General features: G+C 54.1%; 1 protein-coding gene across 3 annotated transcripts in view; it reads left to right on the top strand.

The window, feature by feature from the left end:
* The window catches only part of SEMA5B (semaphorin 5B), a 117,803-nt gene extending 97,389 nt beyond the window's left edge, over window positions 1–20,414 (top strand). For 2 of the 3 annotated variants that reach the window (XM_036107387.2, XM_036107385.2), the window contains exons 6-22: window positions 62–160; window positions 704–917; window positions 1,572–1,857; window positions 4,185–4,320; window positions 5,520–5,727; window positions 5,826–6,033; window positions 14,290–14,407; window positions 14,549–14,730; window positions 15,937–16,080; window positions 16,291–16,438; window positions 16,565–16,790; window positions 16,989–17,207; window positions 17,645–17,815; window positions 17,919–18,068; window positions 18,398–18,442; window positions 18,888–19,093; window positions 19,323–20,414. In XM_036107387.2, the coding sequence (XP_035963280.2) occupies window positions 62–160; window positions 704–917; window positions 1,572–1,857; window positions 4,185–4,320; window positions 5,520–5,727; window positions 5,826–6,033; window positions 14,290–14,407; window positions 14,549–14,730; window positions 15,937–16,080; window positions 16,291–16,438; window positions 16,565–16,790; window positions 16,989–17,207; window positions 17,645–17,815; window positions 17,919–18,068; window positions 18,398–18,442; window positions 18,888–19,093; window positions 19,323–19,481 (2,919 nt within the window). In that variant the 3' untranslated portion in view covers window positions 19,482–20,414. The remainder of the gene's footprint in view (window positions 1–61; window positions 161–703; window positions 918–1,571; window positions 1,858–4,184; window positions 4,321–5,519; window positions 5,728–5,825; window positions 6,034–14,289; window positions 14,408–14,548; window positions 14,731–15,936; window positions 16,081–16,290; window positions 16,439–16,564; window positions 16,791–16,988; window positions 17,208–17,644; window positions 17,816–17,918; window positions 18,069–18,397; window positions 18,443–18,887; window positions 19,094–19,322) is intronic. The other variant, XM_036107386.2, reaches the window with a different exon arrangement.
* The last annotated feature ends 323 nt before the right edge of the window (window positions 20,415–20,737 follow it).

Below are 20,737 nucleotides of genomic sequence, written 5' to 3'. Positions count from 1 at the left end.
ACACCCAGCCCCACATGTGGTGCCCTTGTCCCTCTCTTACTTCTCTATCACTATGCTTTAGGAGGAGTGTCAGAACTACATGCGAGTCCTGATTGTCACTGGCCGGAAAGTGTTCATGTGCGGGACCAATGCCTTTTCCCCGGTGTGCTCCAGCAGACAGGTGGGGCCCCCTCAGGGTAAGGCAGACTAAAGAGGGCATGGAGAGGTTCTCTCACCCAGGCACCACACAGCCTTGGAGTGGGGTAGCCAAATTTAGTAAAAACAAAAAAACCCCAAAACAGAAAAGAATGCCCAGTTAAATTTAATTTCAGATAAACAGCAAATTATATTTTAGCATAAGTATATCCCATGCAAGCTTTGGGACATACTTACGCTAAACAATTATTCATCGTTCATCAAAATTCAAATGTAACTGGGTCTGCTGTATTTTATCAGTCAACCTCACCTTGGAGGGTCCTGACTGGGGGGAAGGGTGCAGGGAACAGAGGCTGATGGAGCTCCTGGCACAACCTCCTCCCTCCATGATGGCGGCTCCCTCAGAGGGACTGTGAGGTGGGGGAAGTGAGGAGGAGGTTGGAGACAGGGAGAGGCTCAGAGACACCAGGGACCCAGGAGGAAGCAAACTCGGGTTCAGGGGGGCGGGGGAGAACAGGCAGCCCCTGGGTCTCAGGGAAAAGTGCCCCTATCTCCCCGTCGTCCCCAGGTGGGGAACCTCAGCCGGACCATAGAGAAGATCAATGGTGTGGCCCGCTGCCCCTACGACCCACGCCACAACTCCACAGCTGTCATCTCCTCTCAGGGGGAGCTGTATGCGGCCACCGTCATTGACTTCTCAGGGCGGGACCCCGCCATCTACCGCAGCCTAGGCAGCGGGCCACCACTTCGCACCGCCCAGTATAACTCCAAGTGGCTCAATGGTAAGGGGGCACGGCCCCGGGGGTGGGGGTTCTCCTGCCAGCCAGCCTACCCTGAGCCCTATCAATCCTCCTTCCTGCCCCGCCTCTGAAAGGGATCACACTGGCTTCCTCAGGAGGCCCAGAATCGGGGAGATGTTTGCCCAAGGACCGGAGTACACTGGAGATGGACTCCAGATGAAATGACAGATGTACCCAGAACAAATGGAGGGGAAGCGATGAGGGCAGAGGAAGAGTTGGGAATTCATTAGGAGGAAGGGTTATAGGAAAGAAGAGGTTGGGAGAGGGTGGTAGGAGTTTTCTTTCCCTTGGAGCTGAATTCCTGCTTCTCCACTGATTGGCTGTGTGGCTTTGAGCAAGTACTTGACCTCTCTCTGCCATAATGTTCTCATCCGTAATCAGATGATAATCATAGTACTTACCTCGTAGGTTGTTACGAGGATCACAGAAAGTACTTATAATAATGTCTGGTAGGCAGTGAGTGCTCAGTAGCACAGATTAACTATTACTATAACTTCGTAGTGGAGGTGGGAACAAGGTTAGGTCAGCAAACTGTCCAAGGGTGTCAGGATGCCCATCTGGGAAAACGGAAGTCAACTCTGTCCCCTTCCTCCCTGCTGGCCCGACCCAACCCTTTGTTCCTCTCCTGCCCCCCAGAGCCAAACTTCGTGGCAGCTTATGATATTGGGCTGTTTGCATACTTCTTCCTGCGGGAGAATGCGGTGGAGCACGACTGCGGACGCACCGTGTACTCTCGGGTGGCCCGAGTGTGCAAGAACGACGTGGGGGGCCGCTTCCTACTGGAGGACACATGGACCACATTCATGAAGGCCCGGCTCAACTGCTCCCGCCCAGGCGAGGTCCCCTTCTACTACAATGAGCTGCAGAGTGCCTTCCACCTGCCTGAGCAGGACCTCATCTACGGGGTCTTCACTACCAACGTGTGAGTCCCGGGCCCTCTGCTATCCCGTCCCTGCCTCGCGGACTGGAGGGCATGGGCAGGTCCCTCTCTGGGCCCCTGTTTCTCCCTCTGTAAAATGGGGAGTGCAGCTGGTCTTCGGGGTAAACTTGCTCGCACATCACACACTCCTTACTTGGCTGTGGCTTGCTGCCTCTGGAGGAGTAAGCACTTGTTCTGGATTGCTGTGAAGGGCAGGCCAAGGCCAGATCTGAAGAAAGTAAACAGAGCTGGATTATGGCTCTGTGCAGGAAGAAACTGCTGTGATGAAAGGAAAATAGCCTGCCTTGGATGAGGGGATGGCAGCCCCGGGAGGGTCCAGGAGCAGCCGTCTACGGGCAAGCTCAGAGAGAATTCTCTCCAGTCCCTTCCAACCTCAGGACTCCATGATCCTGCTAAACCTAACCAGCAGAGCCTCCTGGCAGTCCTGACGGCACTGGGAGACACAGGCTGGGAATCAGAGCCCCTTTTGTTTCCTGGGTGTATGTAAGGAAGGGTAGCCCTCACGGAGATCATGGGGCCCCCCTCCCCCCACCTCCTCCTGTGTAAAGGCTGACCCAATCAGGTGATTTCATGTACAAAATGCTGAACGGGCAGCAGAGACCGAGGAACACATTTGTTGTACAGGATGCTGGGCGAGGTTCTTTGTGAGGACCTCGGAAACATATGAGCCTAGAGTGCTGTGTGCTGACACTGGGCCCCAGGTAGCGGGGACTGGAGGAGGGCCATGCTAGCTATAGCAAGCACAGTCTGAGAGGAGGGACAGGGATGAGAGCAAAACTGGGAAACAGGAGCAGAGAGGCCATCCAAGGCGGGGGGATCCCCGTCCATCGCAGCCCACGCAGGCCATGAGCTGACAGCCAGGAACTAATGACCAGCCAGGCAGTCAGCACAAGATAGTGGGCAGTCATGAGCAAGGGGCAGGAGCTGCTAGAGAGGCACCAGGGGGAAATGATGACAGTGGTATGGATTGGAAATAGTTTCTGTATTGTGTGCCTTCTCCACGCCAGGCGCTTGTCGCGGTGGGGGAGGGAGGGAAGCAGGGGTGCCAGTGAGCAAAAGCAGACCTGGCTTTGCCCTTAAGGAGCTTACCTTCTAGAAATAGTGGTTATTAAACACCCAATTTTAACTGTGATAAATGCTACAAAGGGAAAGGGCAGTGTGCAGGGAAGCCTCTACCAGTATGGAGGGGTAGTGATCAGGGAAGGCTTCCTGTAGGAAGTCACATCTACTGGATAAATGGGAGTTAACTAGGGGAGAGGAGCATTCCAGCCCGAGGGAAGAACACACACAGAGCTTTGGAGTGGGAAGACAGAAATGTTTGAGGAACTTACTGGAGACCAGTGTGGCAGGAGCCTGGAGGGTGAGGAAGAGGAGAAACAGGAGAGGAGGCTGAGGGGCTAGGATGGGAAGAATTACGTCCTTACAGACTGCTCAAGGGTTTTGATCTTTATTCTAAGAGCAAGGAGAAATTATTGAAGGGCGTGAAGCTGGCCAGAGACCAGCTTGGATGCGCATTTTGAACTGTTCCCTGTGGCTGCTCTGTGGAGAATGGATTCAAGGAGGCTGGACAGGCCGTAGGAAGGCCAGCCCCGAGATCAGAGCAGCACCCAGCCAGAGATGATGGGAGCCGAGGCCAGGCAGAAAGGGCAAGGAGGGTGATGGACACATTTGGGAGAGGGTCTAAATGCCGAGAACAGAACTGGAAACATTTGGCTGAGTGGTATGGGCTCTGTGACCTGTTCACATCAGACTCATAGAAACACCTGATCCCGGGACTGAACGGGTCTTAGAGGTCACCCGGCTCAGGGTGTTGTGGGCTGTGCAGCATGAATCAGGGGTTTGATAACCAGCTTGAAAAGTAAAATAAAATGAAGAAAGCAGAATAGAATGGAATAAAAATAGCGGAGTACAATGCATTTAGTAAGGGTATTGTTTCATGAAAATTCTTTACAAATGTGTGTGCTCGGGGGCGTGTTATTTGGAGTTGTAATATGAAGTATATTTCTGACAGTGGGCTCTGGACTAAGTGTTTGAAAAACACTAACTTTATTTGACCCTCCCACTGGAGAAGGGAAAGGGATGAGGAAGTAGCACAGAATGATCCCCCAGGGCTTCTCATCAGTGGGCCTTTCCCAGAGTTTCCAGAGTGTGAGGACCGCACCCTCCTTCCGTGGGGAAAGCACCGGGCTTGTGCTAGGCCCTCAGCAAGCCTTGGAACTGTGCCGCACAGTGCCTGGACGGCCGGCTGTGGGGCTTAAGGGACCAAGGCCCGCAGGGAGGGCGGCACCCCACCACCTCTTGTCTTTCAGAAACAGCATCGCCGCTTCTGCTGTCTGCGCCTTCAACCTCAGTGCCATCTCCCAGGCTTTTAATGGCCCATTTCGCTACCAGGAGAACCCCAGGGCTGCCTGGCTCCCCATCGCTAACCCCATCCCCAACTTCCAGGTATAGCTTCTCCTCCCCTTTCCCTCTCCTCCCAGACCAGCTTTTCCTAGATGACCAGCCCCCCAGCTGATTCCCAGCTGCTTAGCACAAACACCAAACCTGTCCCAGCTGGTCTGCACCCATCTGTGAGGCCTGCGATAGTTCCCTAAGACGGTGGAGTGAGGACGGGAGAGTGGGTGGGATGCAGAGCAAGGGAGCCTACTCTGAGCCATCTCTAAATGTGACTTCACACCTCCAGGGAGACTCAATATAGGAAACTAGGAGAGCACTCACAAGCTGTCTGGTCAGAACTGAGGGATTTTAGCTGGAGTTTGCTTGCAGTCTACCTAGCCTGGGTATTAATTCCTGGAGGGTCTGAGTGGCAGGAGTGGTCAGGGCCCAGCCATGGATGATGTGAGCATCCCCTGGTGCTATGATGGAGAAGAGGAAAGAGCCCTGAGGCAAAGGAAGCTAATGATGGTCAACCTTCAAATCCATCAACTTCCTGCCCACGGGGCAATATGGAGCATGGGAAGACCTCAGGCTTTGCAGTGGGATCATCCTGACCCAGATATAGCTCTCCCTCTGTGTGACCTTGACCTGGGTCAAGTCACCCAACCTCCCGGAGTCTCTTTACCCTTATCTGGGACTAGGGATAATACTCTTGACCTCAAAGATAACTGCAAGGGTTAAATATGCGCCTGACACAGTCCTGGGATGTAGTAAGTGCCCCAGAAACGGCAGTGACCCTCCAGCTTCAGTTTGGAAGGTGTAAGAACTTTGAGCTGGTAGGAACACGAGAGAGGGAAGGCAGGTTGTGGCCCAACATGGGGGAGGAGCACCTACAGCAACAGTATAAAATCACACCACACTTGTTATCCACACTCCAATGATTCATTTTTAGATAACCCAGCCCCTTTTTCATCTCTCCCGCCCCCCCCTTCACCATCCCCCGCAGGTCCCTCCTCCCCATCTTCCCAGCCTCATTTCCCCTTAGTTCTTAGAGGTATCTCTTCCCCCCCACCCCCTGCCCCGCCCCGCCCCAAGGGGTTGCAGGGAACGCAGCGGGGATGTTGGGGGTGGGGGGCCGGGATCGGGTAATCACGACCTGCCCGTGGCCGCCTGGGTTATGATGAGGAAGGAGAGGGATAGGGGCCTGGGCAGCCCGGCAGCTGGGCACGCGTGACTCCCCCCCCCCCCCCCCCCCCCCGCCGCGGTAGTGCGGCACTCTGCCAGAGGTGGGCCCCAACGAGAACCTGACGGAGCGCAGCCTGCAGGACGCACAGCGCCTGTTCCTGATGAGCGAGGCTGTGCAGCCGGTGACACCCGAGCCCTGTGTCACCCAGGACAGCGTGCGCTTCTCACACCTCGTGGTGGACCTGGTGCAGGCCAAGGACACGCTCTACCATGTGCTCTACATCGGCACGGGTGAGCCCTCGCCGCCCAGCCTGGCCCCGGGTGGGGAGGAGGTTGAGGGGCGGGGGCGGGGCTGGGCCTTCAAGGCCCCCCTCGTCCGGCCCCTCCAGAGTCGGGCACCATCCTGAAGGCACTGTCCACGGCGAGCCGCAGCCTCCGCGGCTGCTACCTGGAAGAGCTGCACGTCCTGCCCCCCGGGCACCGCGAGCCCCTTCGCAGCCTGCGCATCCTGCACAGCGCCCGCGCGCTCTTCGTGGGGCTGAGCGACCGCGTGCTGCGGGTCCCGCTGGAGAGGTGCGCCGCCTACCGCAGCCAGGGGTAAGCGGGGGGCCGCGCGAGCCGGGCGGGGGCGGGGCGGCAGTGTGCGGGGTGGGGAGGGGCGGGCCCCTGGCCCCCTCCGGGCTTGTGCCCGCCGATCGCACCTCGGAGGTGGCGCTCATGAGACAGAGCTCTGAAGCCACCCGGGGGGGCAAACCGGCGCAGTCTCCAGTTGTTTGCCTTTGGACAAGTCACTTCACCTCGCTGAACCTTGGTTTCCTTCTCATAAAATATCTGCAGGGTTTTTGTAAAGGTTAATTGGGACGGTCTGCATAAACCATTTATCATTGCCTGGGGGAAGTGTGTGCTTTAGCAAAATGAGGGGGCTGTTGCTATCCCTTTTGTCAACCCCAAAGCTAGGGCCTGTCAGCCATCTCTAGCTTACTTGATTGCGTCTCAGTCCCTTTAATTCAGAGAAAGATCTTTATCTTTGAAACCACAGGACTTACTACCCAGATGTGCGGGGAGCTAGGAGAGGATGCTCTGAGTCGGCGCCAGATTTTTGCTTTTCTTCCTTCCTGACTTAGAAGAGGCAGAGGCCTGGCTTGGGTCCGGTGGAGATGAGGAACCAGGTGGAGCTGTTGGTTGTATTTGCTTCCCAACTGCTGCTGAGACCTTAGCTTCAAGTGGATTCACGAGTTTGGCAGTCATGGCACTGGCGTGTCAGGGGGAACACAAAAGCCTATTCCAAAGCCAAATGGAAATGTATCTCCGATTCCTACTACGTGAAGCTCCCCCAAGCGGTGCCCCCTCGTTTTTGAGATACTCAAAAGCCGCCTTAGCTGGCGTAGTCACAGCCACATGGGCTCCTGTGGCCTTTGCAACACAGAAGCCTCCTGGCCGTGCCCATCTGTCCTTGAGAACTGAGAGACAAATGGTACCCCTGCTGCCAAGGGTCGTCCTCCGGCCCCTGTGGGGTGTGCCGGGCGCTGGGCAGAGGGCCGGAGGGCCGGGGAGGAGGCGGGAGGGTCACGGTGTGGCAGCTGGGGAGGAAGAAAGGGAGAGCAGTGCGCAGACACTCAGGTCCCCTCGGCCCCAGTGCATAGCTCTAGCAGCAAACCACCAACGTGTACTGAGCCCTACCGTATCGGAGCGCTTTGCAGGGCGGTGGAGGTGAGAGAAGGGGGGCAAGATGAAATGGGCCCAGAACACTCTCATTTCCCTTGGCACTGTGGATGTCTGGCTGGAGAGAGAAACCTGGGCCTGTAGTGGACGTGTGGGGAGAGAGAGTGGGGCATCGTAGGCGAGGCCCCCGTGGCCGAATTGGATGCGCCTGGGCTTCTCCCTCAGCTCCATCATCTGCTAGCTACACGATCCTGAGCAAGCTACTTATCCTTTCGAGCTTTCTCCTCAGGGGAAAATAGGAGGAAATTGTGATGGAGCAAATGATAGTTCATTCTGGTGGAGTTGTTATAAGGATTGGGAATTCTATTCATGATGTGCTCATGCGTGGTAACTAGTGTCCTTAGTTCCTTCTTATTTCCACAAATGCATGTCGGGGCCCTGCAGCCTACCGGGCTCTCTGCAGTCTCAGCACCTGTGACATGGACTACAGGCAGCACGGCTTGGCACGAATCGCAGGCTATCTGCTGATGGCGTTTCCCCCGTATCTTGTGTTCTTTAGCTCTTGTGTTGTTGTTTTTTTTTAAGATTTTATTTATTCATTTGAGACAGAGAGATACAGAGAGAGAGAGAGCATGAGCAGGGGGAGAGGCAGAGGGGGAAGAAGGCTCCCTGCTGAGCCAGGAGCCAGATGTGGGGCTCGATTCCAGGACCCTGGGATCATGACCTGAGCCGAAGGCAGACGCTCAACCATCTGAGCCACCCAGGCACCCCTCTTGTATTGTTTTTAAACTTTGCACATAGTCTTGTTCTTTAGGAGCTTATAAATCCTTGAAGGCAAACCCACTATCCCAATACTTTTTAGACTTCACCTGGGGGCCATGCCCAGCCTAAGGCACAAAGTGGCCTTCTACAGAGGACTGATCCTTCAGCTCACTGATCATTTGGCCTGAGAGGAGGTTGGTGCAGGAGAGGAGAGGGGAATGGGACTGAGGCCAGCTGGGAATGCCAAGGGAGGATTGGATCTGAACCTTCGCCTGTGGGCACTGAAGTGGTCTTTGAGCGGGGGAGTGGAGTGATAGGCAGCGTGAATAGGTGTTTGACAAAGATCAATCAGAAAGTGGTGAGCGACATTGTCAAGGGGCAGAGGGTTGGCCAGTGTGAGCTAGTTTGGCTCCGGGCCAGATATGAAGTAATGGGGTCTGCAGTGGAACCACAGAAAGGAAGATGCCGGGATATTGCCCCGCTCGCATGATGCTTCAGAGAAGGGACAGGGAGGTTGCGTCGTGTGGCCAGGTGGAATAGCAGGGTAGAAAGAGGTCAGTTTGGAGTCTGATACTTTCACCCTATTTGGACTCCTGAATTTGGGATAAGAGCGCTTGACATGTACAGTGAGATGCTGCTGTAAGGCTCTAGGTGGATCTGAAAATGTGAGGTCTCATGATTGCAAAGTTAATAGAATGACCAGAGTGAGGCTGTGTAGCCACCAATCTGTGCACCCCAGAGTCTGGAAGCCAACTATCACACTATATCAGAATTTGTGCTGTTGGGGGGCGGGTTGTCACAGGGTTTTACTGTGTCCTAAGATCGACATTTCATGCTTTTCCCCCTCATTCCTTCCAAAGCTGGCAGGAGGATGAGGGTGGATTGGCAGAGTCCTTTCAGGCCCCCCTCCACTGCCCAGAATCCAGGAGCTTGTCTCCAGCCCCCTCCTTTTGCTCAGGCAAATCTCAGCCCCGTGGGACATAACTAGGACCCTGGCCTGGCCAGAGAGAGACCAGGGCTCACAAGAGGTGGGGCAGAGGGAATAAGCTGCTGACTGGCTCTACAAAGCAAGTGTTTTATGCGTGAACACTCCCTTCCTCCTTCCATCATGCCTTTCATGCTGCACTGGAGGGGGCGTGGGGGTGTCTACACCAGTTCACTCAGGAAGGTGGCTCAGAGAGTCTCCTCCCAACCTCTCTCCCTGACAGGAAATCAGGCCGTCATCTTAAATGATGGCCACTTGCTCCCAGGCTCCACCTTGGACAGCTCCCATTGTGTTACTGTTGCTACTGGGTGCTGGAATCCACCCGCTTTCAACTTTCACCATCCGTCTCTGCCCTGCCTCCCAGCACATGGAATGAACCTGTTCCCTTTTGTAATGGCTGCTTGAGACACTGCAGTAAAAAAGACATGGTGATATATTATTGGTCTAATGGCTGCTTTTATGAAAGGAACTCTCAACTGCTACCCGTTCTTACAGTCAGACACACTTTAATTCTCTCCTTGGAGCTTTAATTTTAAGAACATTCCCTGCTCTGTAAGCTTTAGAGTGGTCTTTGGCCAAAAGCCGCGAATGTGGACAGGAGGAGAGCTCAAGCATTGGCTCCAGGGGAGTCATTTAAGCCCCGTCAGGCAGCCAGGGCCAGGGGAGGGCAGGGCAGGCGTGTCTGTGGAGAATCTGGTCTCTTTCTTGTCTGGGGGAACTGAGAGCAGGGTGAGAGGGTGAGGGAGCCTGAATGGGGGTGCTGGGGCCAGCATCCACTCCGGGTTTTCTTCCCTCCTTTCTTATTCTGTCACGGATTGGAAAGACAAGGCACTTCATCTCTTGGCTTGGGAACCCTGACCAACGTGGCCCGGAATAGCAATGCTCAACCATGCTATTCTTAAGAATCACCTAGGGAGCGTTTAAAAGATTCCAGCCTACTTTGGTCCATAAAGCCCAGATATAGGTGGGTTTTTTATTTTGTTTGCTAAAGCTTTTTAAAAGATCACTAGGAGATTCTAATTTGCAGTCAAAACTGGGAACAATTTTTCTAGGACTGGTTTTTTTTTTTTTTTTTACAGTCTTTTAAAAAAATTTTTATTTTAATTCCAGTAAGTTAACGTACAGTGTTATATTAGTTTCAGGTGTACAATATAGTGTGATTCAACAATTCTATACATCATTACTCAGTGCTTATCATGATAAGTATACTCTTAATCCCCCTCACCTGTTTCACTCATCTTCCCACCCACCTCCCCTCTGATAAACTTTATTTTATTTTATTTTTTTATTTTTTTATTATGTTATATTAATCACCATACATTACATCATTAGTTTTTGATGTAGTGTTCCATGATTCATTGTTTGTGCACAACACCCAGTGCTCCATGCAGAACGTGCCCTCTTTAATACCCATCACTAGGCTAACCCATCCTCCCACCCCCTCCTCTCTAGAACACTCAGTTTGTTTTTCAGAGTCCATCGTCTCTCATGGTTCATCTCCCCCTCCGATTTCCCCCCCTTCATTCTTCCCCTCCTGCTATCTTCTTTTTTTTTTTTTAAACATATAATGTATTATTTGTTTCAGAGGTACAGATCGGTGATTCAACAGTCTTGCACAATTCACAGCGCTCACCATAGCACATACCCTCCCCAATGTCTATCACCCAGCCACCCCATCCCTCCCCCCCCACCACTCCAGCAACCCTCAGTTTGTTTCCTGAGATTAAGATTTCCTCATATCATTGAGGTCATATGATACATGTCTTTCTCTAATTGACTTATTTCACTCAGCATAACACTCTCCAGTTCCATCCACATCGTTGCAAATGGCAAGATTTCATTCCTTTTGATGGCTGCATAATATTCCATTGTATACATATACCACATCTTCTTTATCCATTCATCTGTCGATGGACCTCTTGGCTCTTTCCACAGTTTGGCTATTGTGGACATTGCTGCTATAAACATCGGGGTGCACGTACCCCTTCGGATCGCTACATTTGTATCTTTGGGGTAAATACCCAGTAGTGCAATTGCTGGGTCATATGGTAGCTCTATTTTCAACTTTTTGAGGAACCTCCATACTGTTTTCCAGAGTGGCTGCACCAGCTTGCATTCCCACCAACAGTGTAGGAGGGTTCCCCTTTCTCCATATCCCTGCCAACATCTGTCGTTTCCTGACTTATTAATTTTAGCCATTCTGACTGGTGTGAGGTGGTATCTCATTGAGGTTTTGATTTGGATTTCCCTGATGCCGAGTGATGTTGAGCACTTTTTCATGTGTCTGTTGGCCATTTGGATGTCTTCTTTGGAAAAATGTCTGTTCATGTCTTCTGCCCATTTCTTAATTGGATCATTTGTTCTTTGGATGTTGAGTTTAAGAAGTTCTTTATAGATTTTGGATACTAGCCCTTTATCTGATATGTCATTTGCAAATATCTTCTCCCATTCTGTCAGTTGTCTTTTGGTTTTGTTGACTGTTTCTTTTGCTGTGCAAAAGTTTTTTATCTTGATGAGGTCCCAATAGTTCATTTTTGCCCTTGCTTCCTTTGCCTTTGGTAATGTTTCTAGGAAGAAGTTGCTGTGGCTGAGGTCGAAGAGGTTGCTGCCTGTGTTCTCCTTTAGGATTTTGATGGACTCCTTAGACCCTAGATGAAAGAAGTAGCATGAGGCAAAATTGCATTCCTCCAGAATCTTCTGCTTTTATCTTGTACAAACTGATTCAAATTTTCTGCTCTTCTCCATTTTCTCTACTGGCAGACATTTGTTTTTGATGAATAGAATTTTATTTATTACTATTATTAGTAGTATAGCCCTATTCATGGCTCTCTTTCATTTAATTCATGTTGCTTCTAAAGTGCCATATCAGCTGCTTCTGGAGTTTGATACTGCTTTCTGAGAGCTGAGGGAAATACCCTCAGGAGCGGGCTTCATTGAGTTCTGATTGGCTGGATTTGGTAGCAGCAAATTTGGTCCAAATGTCAGCCAGAGAGCAGAATCTCAAAACCACATGTTGCTGGGACTACTTTGCATATGTACTGTATCTAGTCCCATGGTGTCTAGTTTGATGCATTCTGCTGGTGAAACACCCCCAAATCAAACCATTGATCCCAGATGAAAATATGAACACACTTATATTGTACAATTTACAATTGTACTTGAGTGAATAAAATGGAAACAGATTCTTGAGTAACAGATGAGCATTCTGGATTCCCAGGCGGGCCAGAGGGTACTTGCTGGGGTCCAGCAAGGCCCTTGCCCATTGAAGCCCCAGGCATCACCTCCCTTAAATGAGGTCACGGGCTGCCTGAGCAAGGGGCAGCATTATCTTCTTCAGCCTCCTCTGGCAACAAGGGGAAGCCCCACCCCCTTCTTTGTGAGCTCTCTCATATAACCTCATTTGTCTTTGGAACCTCACATGGTCCATTTAACTCACTGAAAATAAAGAACTCACCTGACAGGAGACTCTCCTTAAGGAGGAAAGAAAGATTCTATCCTGGAAACACCAAAAGGAGAAAACCTTTGACTCTTTCATGTATTCCTTTAACCCTTGACATCCTTGCCCCTTTGGCCCATCAAAAATCCCTCTGCAGAGTCACGTCATGGTGTGGACTCCCCCACCTCCTTGCAGCCTAGCCCCTCCTTTACCTGAAGCCTTTTCTGCTTCCTGGCCTCCAATTTCTGCCCCCCCATTCCCAGTGCTCTCTCTGGACCCTCTCTTGCAGGCCCACTGCTGTGGAGCAGCCAAGCCTGGTAAAAGGGTTGGAAATTGGGAAAAGGAGGCAGAAGGGACCCAGGGTATCCTCTGGGGTTGGCAGTGGGTTCCCCCGGGCAGAGGGAACTTCCTTCAGGCTCCAGAATCTGATACTCTATTTACTTAGCAATGAACAGCAAATCCTGATTCCATAATTTCCATACTCTTTTTCTCCTCCTTGAAGTCTTACTAGTAGAGATTTAATTGTTTTAAAAGTTTTGTTTATTTGATTATTTATTTTTAGTAATCACCACACCCAAAGTGGGGCTCAAACTCATGACCCTGAGATCAAGCATCACACACTCTTTTGACTGAACCAGCCAGGCGCCCCCAGATTTAACTTGTTGTTGTTGTTGTTGTTGTTAAAAACTGTAAAAGGATGGGACGTCTGGGTGACTCAGTGGGTTAAAGTGTGCCTTCAGCTCAGGTCATGATCTCACGGTCCTGGGATTGAGTCCCACATTGGGCTCCTTGCTCAGCGGGAGCCTGCTTCTCCCTCTGCCTGCTTCTCTCCCTGCTTGTGCGCTCCCTCTCTCTCTCTGACAAATAAATAAAATCTTTAAAAGAAAAACTGTAAAGGATAAAATGAGTAAGTCTGAAGGAGAAAGGGAAGAGAGGAGCCCTAGAATGTGAGAAGTGGAGGCATTTGGGGCATTCATTGGAGTGTGAACCATTACCTTCTCTGGGTCACTGCAAATAGACCAGCCCTGAGGGCCCGGGAAAGGGGACATGGGACGTTGACCCCTCTCTTGGCAGCCTGCGCTCATTCTCATGATGCTGACGCACTAGACTCTGGTTCCTGCCCCTGAGCAGCACAGGCATGTGGATGCCCTCAGAGGCCCCGGACTATGCCTCGGTGTCCCCTGTGTTTTGAGGCATGGGCCTCTGTTCACTCAGTGGGCGAAGTCAGACTCCCAGCTGGGAGGCAAGAGCGTGGTGGAAGAATCGTGGTTAAGAAGTCTAAGCTCCTAAAAAAAAAATGAAGTCTAGGCTCTAGCCCCGGCTCTGCCATGTGTAATCTGTGTGATCTAGGGGAACTCCTCTTCGCTCTCTGTGGCTCTTTCTTCCTTTATACAACAAAAAGGTTGTATTGCAGATCCCAGTAATTCTCAACTTGGCTCCCATTAGAATCACCTAGGAGTTTTTAAAACCTCCCCACCCCCCAGAGACTTTTGTATGGGTGGGGGCAGGTATCAGTATTTTCTAAAAGCTTCTTTAGTGATTCCAATGTGCAGCCAGGGCGGGGAGAACCACTGGGCCAGACTGTCCCTAATCCGTCACTAATGTTTTATGGCTCTATTATCATCATGTCTGACAGAGAGGCACTACTTCTTTGGATTTCTATTCACCACATCTTCTCCTGTGGCCCTAGATGAGGAGCATGGGGCACCCAGGCTTGGGGAAGGCAAGGTTAAGAGTGTGGGCTCTGGAAGGCAAGGGTTTGAGTCCTTGTTCAGTTCTCTGGGTTTCCTCCATATAACATGAGGATGATGACAGTACCTTCTGCACTGGGTTGTTGTATTAAATTAATTCATGCTTGTAAAGTGTTTAAAATGTTTCCTGGCACACAGGAAGTGTTCAGTGAGCTTAGTTATTACTGTGGAGGGCAACTGGATGGATAAGGGCACCAGAGGGGGCGAGTGAGGCTGGGAGGCCCTCAGGCTTGAGTCTCAGGACCTCTGTCTGGCAGGGCATGCCTAGGGGCCCGGGACCCATACTGCGGCTGGGACGAGAAGCAGCAACGTTGCAGCACGCTTGAGGACAGCTCCAACATGAGCCTCTGGACCCAGAACATAACAGCGTGTCCTGTGAGAACCCTTTCATGCGCCCCACCTGGGACCTCGCCCCCTGATTCAGGCTGTGACTTTCCATCAGTATCCCCATGTCCCCTGGGACTTGGTGCCTTCCCTATCCCTGCCTCGTGTGACCTGTTTGATGTGTATCTGCAGGTGCGAAATGTGACTCAGGATGGGGGCTTTGGCCAGTGGTCACCATGGCAACCATGTGAGCACTTAGATGGGGACAATTCAGGATCTTGCCTGTGTCGGGCCCGAGCCTGTGACTCCCCTCGACCCCGCTGTGGGGGCCGAGACTGCCTGGGGCCAGCCATCCACATCGCCAACTGTTCCAGGTATGTGGGGATACAGGACTTGGATGGCGGCTGCCTTGGCCTGGGGGGGGGGGGTGCGAATAGAGGAAATGGGGCATCCCCAGGCAGGTGTTCCTGCAAAGGGACAGAAACCACTCCAGAGCTGTGCAGGGGACTGGAGAGGTGGCTAAAATATGAGCCCTCCACTCTAGTGGGAGAGAAGTCTCTGCCTTGTGGGGGCTCTTGATACAAACAGGTAGGCTGGACAGGCAGGGGAGTCACAGACCATAGCCTCAATAAGCCTTGCTGTTCCAAACACGAGGGACAGCATGGGGCGGTGGTCAAGTAGGCAGACCTGGTGCCAATCCTGGATTACCATCGTCTGGAGGTATGACCTTGGACTCTCTTAAAATCACTCCATTCTATACATGTGTATTGGTTTAACTGTCAAAACAACCTCATGGGATAGGAATACAATCATTATCCTTACTTTTTTTTTTTTTTTTTTAAGATTTTATTTATTTATTTGACAGAGAGAGAGAGAGACAGCGAGAGTGGGAACACAAGCAGGGGGAGTGGGAGAGGGAGAAGCAGGCTTCCCGAGGAGCAGGGAGCCCGATGCGGGGCTCAATGTGGGGGTCCATCCCAGGATCCTGGGATCATGACCTGAGCCGAAGGCAGACACTTAATGACTGAGCCACCCAGGCGCCCCCATTATCCTTACTTTAAAGATGAGTTTTATGAGGCACCAAAATTTTCAGTAACTTGCCCAGGCTCATATTGCCAGTAAGTGATAGAACCAAAACTTGAAAATTGGAGTCAAAGTAGACAACAGTGAATGGTGTCTGAGGTTGGAGCAAAGCATGGGGTGTTGTAGAACAGGGAAGAGAGAATGGGATTGAGTGCAAGGGTTGGACAACCAAGAAGGATGAACAAAGGTTGCATATTGCAAAGGCAACTGGAGCCTTTTCTAGAGAATGTGTCCTTTTGCCCCACAAGTATCTCCATGCCCAGGGTCCTACCTCTATACCCTTAGCCCTGAGCACAGCCTGATATATGGGGAAAGGCTCTCAACACATGTTTGAGGAATGAATGAACACAGGAACGAATAAACAGCCGGCCTGGTTGGGAGCTGCCATTTCCCGTTATCACTGACAATAATATAAAATCCACCTGCCTAGCTATAGATAGATCTGAGTAGCTAGGACTCGGAGGATCATCTGTCCCTGTCCCCTCTGACCCCACCAGGAACGGAGCGTGGACCCCGTGGTCCTCGTGGGCCCTATGCAGCACGTCCTGTGGGATCGGATTCCAGGTGCGGCAGCGAAGTTGCAGCAACCCCGCTCCCCGCCACGGGGGCCGCATCTGCGTGGGCAAGAGCCGCGAGGAGCGGTGAGCGAGCATGTGGCCAGAGGTTTCTGAGACAAGCTAGCCCTGCGGTCCCAGACTTGCCAGGCCTCCTAGAAAGTGGCCTGGATTCTCCGAGTGAGCCGGTGGACTCTCGTCCTTCCCAGGCTTGCACTCCCAGGGACCTCTTGTTAAGGAAGGGGGTGCCTGCTCCCTAGTGCGATGACCACTCCCCCCACACACCCTTCCCCGCAGGTTCTGTAACGAAAACACGCCTTGCCCGGTGCCCATCTTCTGGGCGTCGTGGGGCTCCTGGAGCAAGTGCAGCAGCAACTGTGGGGGCGGCGTGCAATCGCGGCGGCGGTCCTGTGAGAACGGCAACTCCTGCCCTGGCTGCGGCCTGGTGAGGCCCGGATGAGGGCGCGCGGGCCGGAGGACCTGCCCCCACGGGAGGGCAGGCGGGGGCCGGGGGCGCGGGCCAGGCCTGGGGCTGCAGGCCCACCACACAGCACCCGCTCCCATCCCGCAGGAGTTCAAGACGTGCAACCCCGAGGGCTGCCCGGAAGTGCGGCGCAACACGCCGTGGACGCCGTGGCTGCCCGTGAACGTGACTCAGGGCGGGGCGCGGCAGGAGCAGCGCTTTCGCTTCACGTGCCGCGCTCCCCTGCCGGATCCCCACGGCCTGCAGCTTGGCCGGAGGAGGACGGAGACCAGAACCTGCCCCGCGGACGGCTCGGGAGCCTGCGACACCGACGGTACAGCGCCTCGCCCCGCTCCCTCCCAGGCGCCGAGCGCTGGCGCGGGGCTGGGGGAGGCTGGGAGTCGGACGGGGCTCCGGGGGGTGGGGGGGCGGTGGATCGTGTTTGGAAGAAGCCGGAGGCCTGTGGGGCAGGAGTGGGGCCGCTGGGTGTGCTCATCACTGAGGCCAGTCTCCCCACCCGTGCCCCACCCAGCCCTGGTGGAGGATCTCCTGCGCAGCGGGGGCACCTCCGCGCACTCGGTGAGCGGGGGCTGGGCCGTGTGGGGCCCGTGGTCGTCCTGCTCCCGGGACTGCGAGCTGGGCTTCCGCGTCCGCAAGAGAACGTGCACGAACCCGGAGCCCCGCAGCGGAGGCCTGCCATGCATAGGCGACGCCGCCGAGTACCAGGACTGTAACCACCAGGCTTGTCCAGGTGACCCCGCGCTTAGGGAACCCCCATCAAGGAGACTCCCTAGGCCACACCTCATGCCCAGACGACCAATTCTTTTTGCCAACTCTGTACAGTGGGCCCTACAGCAAGTCTGTGGCCTGACCACGGACACAGCACCTTCTCCCACCAAGCAGGGCCTCTCCTCGTCTTCCTTGTCACGTTTTTCTCTCCCCTAATGGGTTAGCCAGATAAGAGGCTTGATTTGAGGTAGAGTTGGTTTTTGGTGTCTCCTCTGCAGCCAGCATTTCCCCCTGCACCCCTCAGGAGGAAGGGGCAGTCCCTAACAGTGGGCTGAGGGCGGGTGCAGAGGATGGGGTCAGGGTGGTCCAGGGCAGAGTGGCCTAGCTGGGGATAGGGTAGAAGTGTCTTGGGCCCTGCCTGCACCTGCAGCCCCTTTCACACACCCTGTCCCCTTGCAGTGCGGGGTGCCTGGTCCTGCTGGACCTCCTGGTCCCCGTGCTCAGCCTCCTGTGGTGGAGGCCACTATCAACGCACACGTTCCTGCACCAGCCCCGCGCCCTCCCCGGGCGAGGACATCTGTCTTGGTCTGCACACAGAGGAGGCGCTGTGTGCTACACAGGCTTGCCCAGGTACGAAGAACATCACGCCGGGGCTGGGGAGCCCCTTGGGTCCCTCTGAACTCCCTCAGGGGGTCTCAGGGCAGTTAACCTCATCCGAGTCCACAACCCACAGAAGGCTGGTCACCGTGGTCTGAGTGGAGTGCATGCACGGAGGACGGAGCCCAAAGCCGCAGCCGACACTGTGAAGAGCTGGTCCCGGGGCCCAGCGCCTGCGCCGGAAACAGCAGCGAGAGCCGCCCCTGCCCCTACGGCGAGATTCCCGGTAGGTCCTTAAGCCAGCACCTTGGCACCAACCCTTCGCACCCTGTGCCCCCAGCTTCCTTCCCCTTCTGAAGAATCTTAGTGGGTCTAGGATGGAACACCAGGGTGGGAGGTGCGCATACTTTGGGCTTTTGCCCCTTCTTCTCTAGTGAATGGGCTGACCCCTCTTAGAGACAAGGTCTGAGTGGGGACACAGTGGAATGAAGGCCCCCAGACCACGTCCCACGCGGCTCAGTGCTGACTCAGGGACCCTCCTAGAGATATACCTAGCCCCAGAGGGACCCTTCTCTCCTCCCTGCCCCAACACTCTCTCTGCTTGTCTTCCTGCAGTGATCCTGCCTGCCTCCAGCATGGAGGAGGCCACCAGCTGTGGAGGTAAAAGGACCCTGCCCACCTCACGACGCTGTCTTTCCACCTCTCCTCCCCAAAGAGGACACCAGCCCAACTCTGAAATCTGGAGTCTCTCCACTTCCTGCTCCAGAGGGACAAACCTTGCGGAGGTCCTGGCTGCTCTGGACCATGTATAGGGGGGCCTGGGAGGTTCCATCTCTGCCCCCCAGCTAGGAGGCAGTCATCGAGTCTGTATTCAAGAAGAGTCACCCAACTCCACACCCTCTGGTTGCCTCCTCTGACCTAAACCGCAGGTGTCCTGTGAGAGAGGCCCCTGGTGGCTGGCTGCCTAGCCTTCCTGTTTCCGTTGGGTCTGGCCTCAAAGCCCTTTCCTTTATGTCTCAGAGCCTCCTGTTGGGAGGCGGTCAGGAGTGGAGTCTCTCCTCTTCATGGTGGCCCTTTCCTTACCATTTGCTTCCGCCTCTCCCAGGGTTCAGTCTCATCCACCTGGTAGCCACAGGCGTCTCCTGCTTCCTGGGCTCTGGGCTGCTGACCTTGGCCATGTACCTGTCCTGCCAGCGCTGCCGGCGCCAGTCCCAGGAATCCACACTCGTCCACCCTGCCACCCCCAACCACCTGCACTACAAGGGTGGGGGCACCCCCAAGAACGAGAAGTACACACCCATGGAGTTCAAGGTGGGAGCCTTCATCTAGAGGCTGAGTGCAGGGTGAAGGGTGCCGTGGGTCTGGCCCGGAGCTGGGCGCAGCTGGGCTGGGCACTGGGGAGGGCGCAGTGGTGCTGTGAACTGTGTCAGCGGTCAGAATGTTTGCTCGCTGCCTGGTTCCTGACCGCCTTGCCCTGGCCCGTCCCCTTTCCCCACCTCTCCCTTACCCCTTCCTCTCCGGTTCCTTCCTTCCTCCACAGACCCTGAACAAGAATAACCTGATCCCCGATGACAGAGCCAGTTTCTACCCCTTGCAGCAGACCAATGTATACACAACCACCTACTATCCCAGCCCACTGAACAAACACAGCTTCCGGCCTGAGGCCTCACCTGGACAACGGTGCTTCCCCAACAGCTGATAACACTGTCCTGGGGACTTGGGCTCCTTGCCTTCTTAAGGCACAGAGCAGGTGGAAATGGGACGGTGGAGCCAGTTTGGTTTTCTCCTTCTGCACCTGGCCAAGAACTTGCCGCCTTGCCTGTGGGGGTCCCATCCGACTTCAAAGAGCTCTGGCTGGCGGTGACCATGGGGGAGAGGGCTGGCTTCAGGCTGGCACGTGGCTGGAGTTCCAGCTCAGCCCAGGTCTCTCATGGCCTCCTTGCGACCCACTACCGTGCTGATCTCCCCTGCCGTGTCTGGGCTGTGGACCTACTGGGCATGCGAGGAACTGGAGAGTGGAGATGGCAGGACAGCAGGCTCTTAGGTTTGGGCTGGAAATGATGCTCATGTGGCCCTCACGGGCCGAGGCTGTCTCTCTCTGGCTGGCCCCAGGAAGGGCCTGGATCCACCCTGATTATCTGTGAGAGGAACTAAGCAAATGGCCCCAGAAGCTCTGGATTCTCCGCCCAGGGCCGGGCCACTGTGGTGCTGCCCCAGTGTGACCTGGGGACCAAGGCTGGCCCAGGTTGTCCACCTTTGCCTGGCAGTCTGTACTTTGCCCAGGGACATCCCTCTGGTCAGAGGCAGTGAGGGCTGGGGACTGAAGATTGATCTTTGCTAAGAAGCCCTTTAATCTGGGCTGGGACAGGCCTCAGCTTTGCCCTCAGGATGCAGGAGAGGTGGTCCAAGAGAAAGGGAGGCAGGCGTCCCCGCTCTGTGCCGCTGTGGACACTGTCTTCCAGTCGCTGCTCAGCAGAGCTGTTGGCTGAGACCTGCTTGGGAGTCTCGGGCCCTTCATCTGTTCAGGAACACGCACACACGCACACACACACACTCCACGTGCTACAGCAACAAAAAGGATGTTGGGCTGTGGCATTATTAATTAAAGATGATATCTGGTCTCCAAATGTAATTCTGTCTTTGTGTGTATGTGTGTGGGCTCCTCTTGGCGTGGGCTAGTCAAGCAGAGCAATGCACTGGGGTAATAGGTGGTCTTCTCAGGGTGGAGGGAATGATCCACATAGAATTGGATTTTCATGGAGGGTATCTTCCCACTTGTGAGAGTATGTGCATACACACACGTTGCTCCAAACCCTTTTAGGGACAAATTCTCAAGTAGGGACACAAGGTACACACCAAAGGCAACACGACTGGAGATTTTTCTGCCTGGTCCCTTAGCAGCCGTTCTAGGCAATAGCTCCAGAATGGAAATGCGTGAGTCCAACAGGGGAGTAT

Source organism: Halichoerus grypus, chromosome 1 (assembly GCF_964656455.1).
Source record: "Halichoerus grypus chromosome 1, mHalGry1.hap1.1, whole genome shotgun sequence".
In the NCBI taxonomy this organism is placed as follows: domain Eukaryota; kingdom Metazoa; phylum Chordata; class Mammalia; order Carnivora; family Phocidae; genus Halichoerus; species Halichoerus grypus.
The sequence above is the reverse complement of the archived record's forward strand: the minus strand, read 5'-3'. Positions and strand labels throughout refer to the sequence as shown.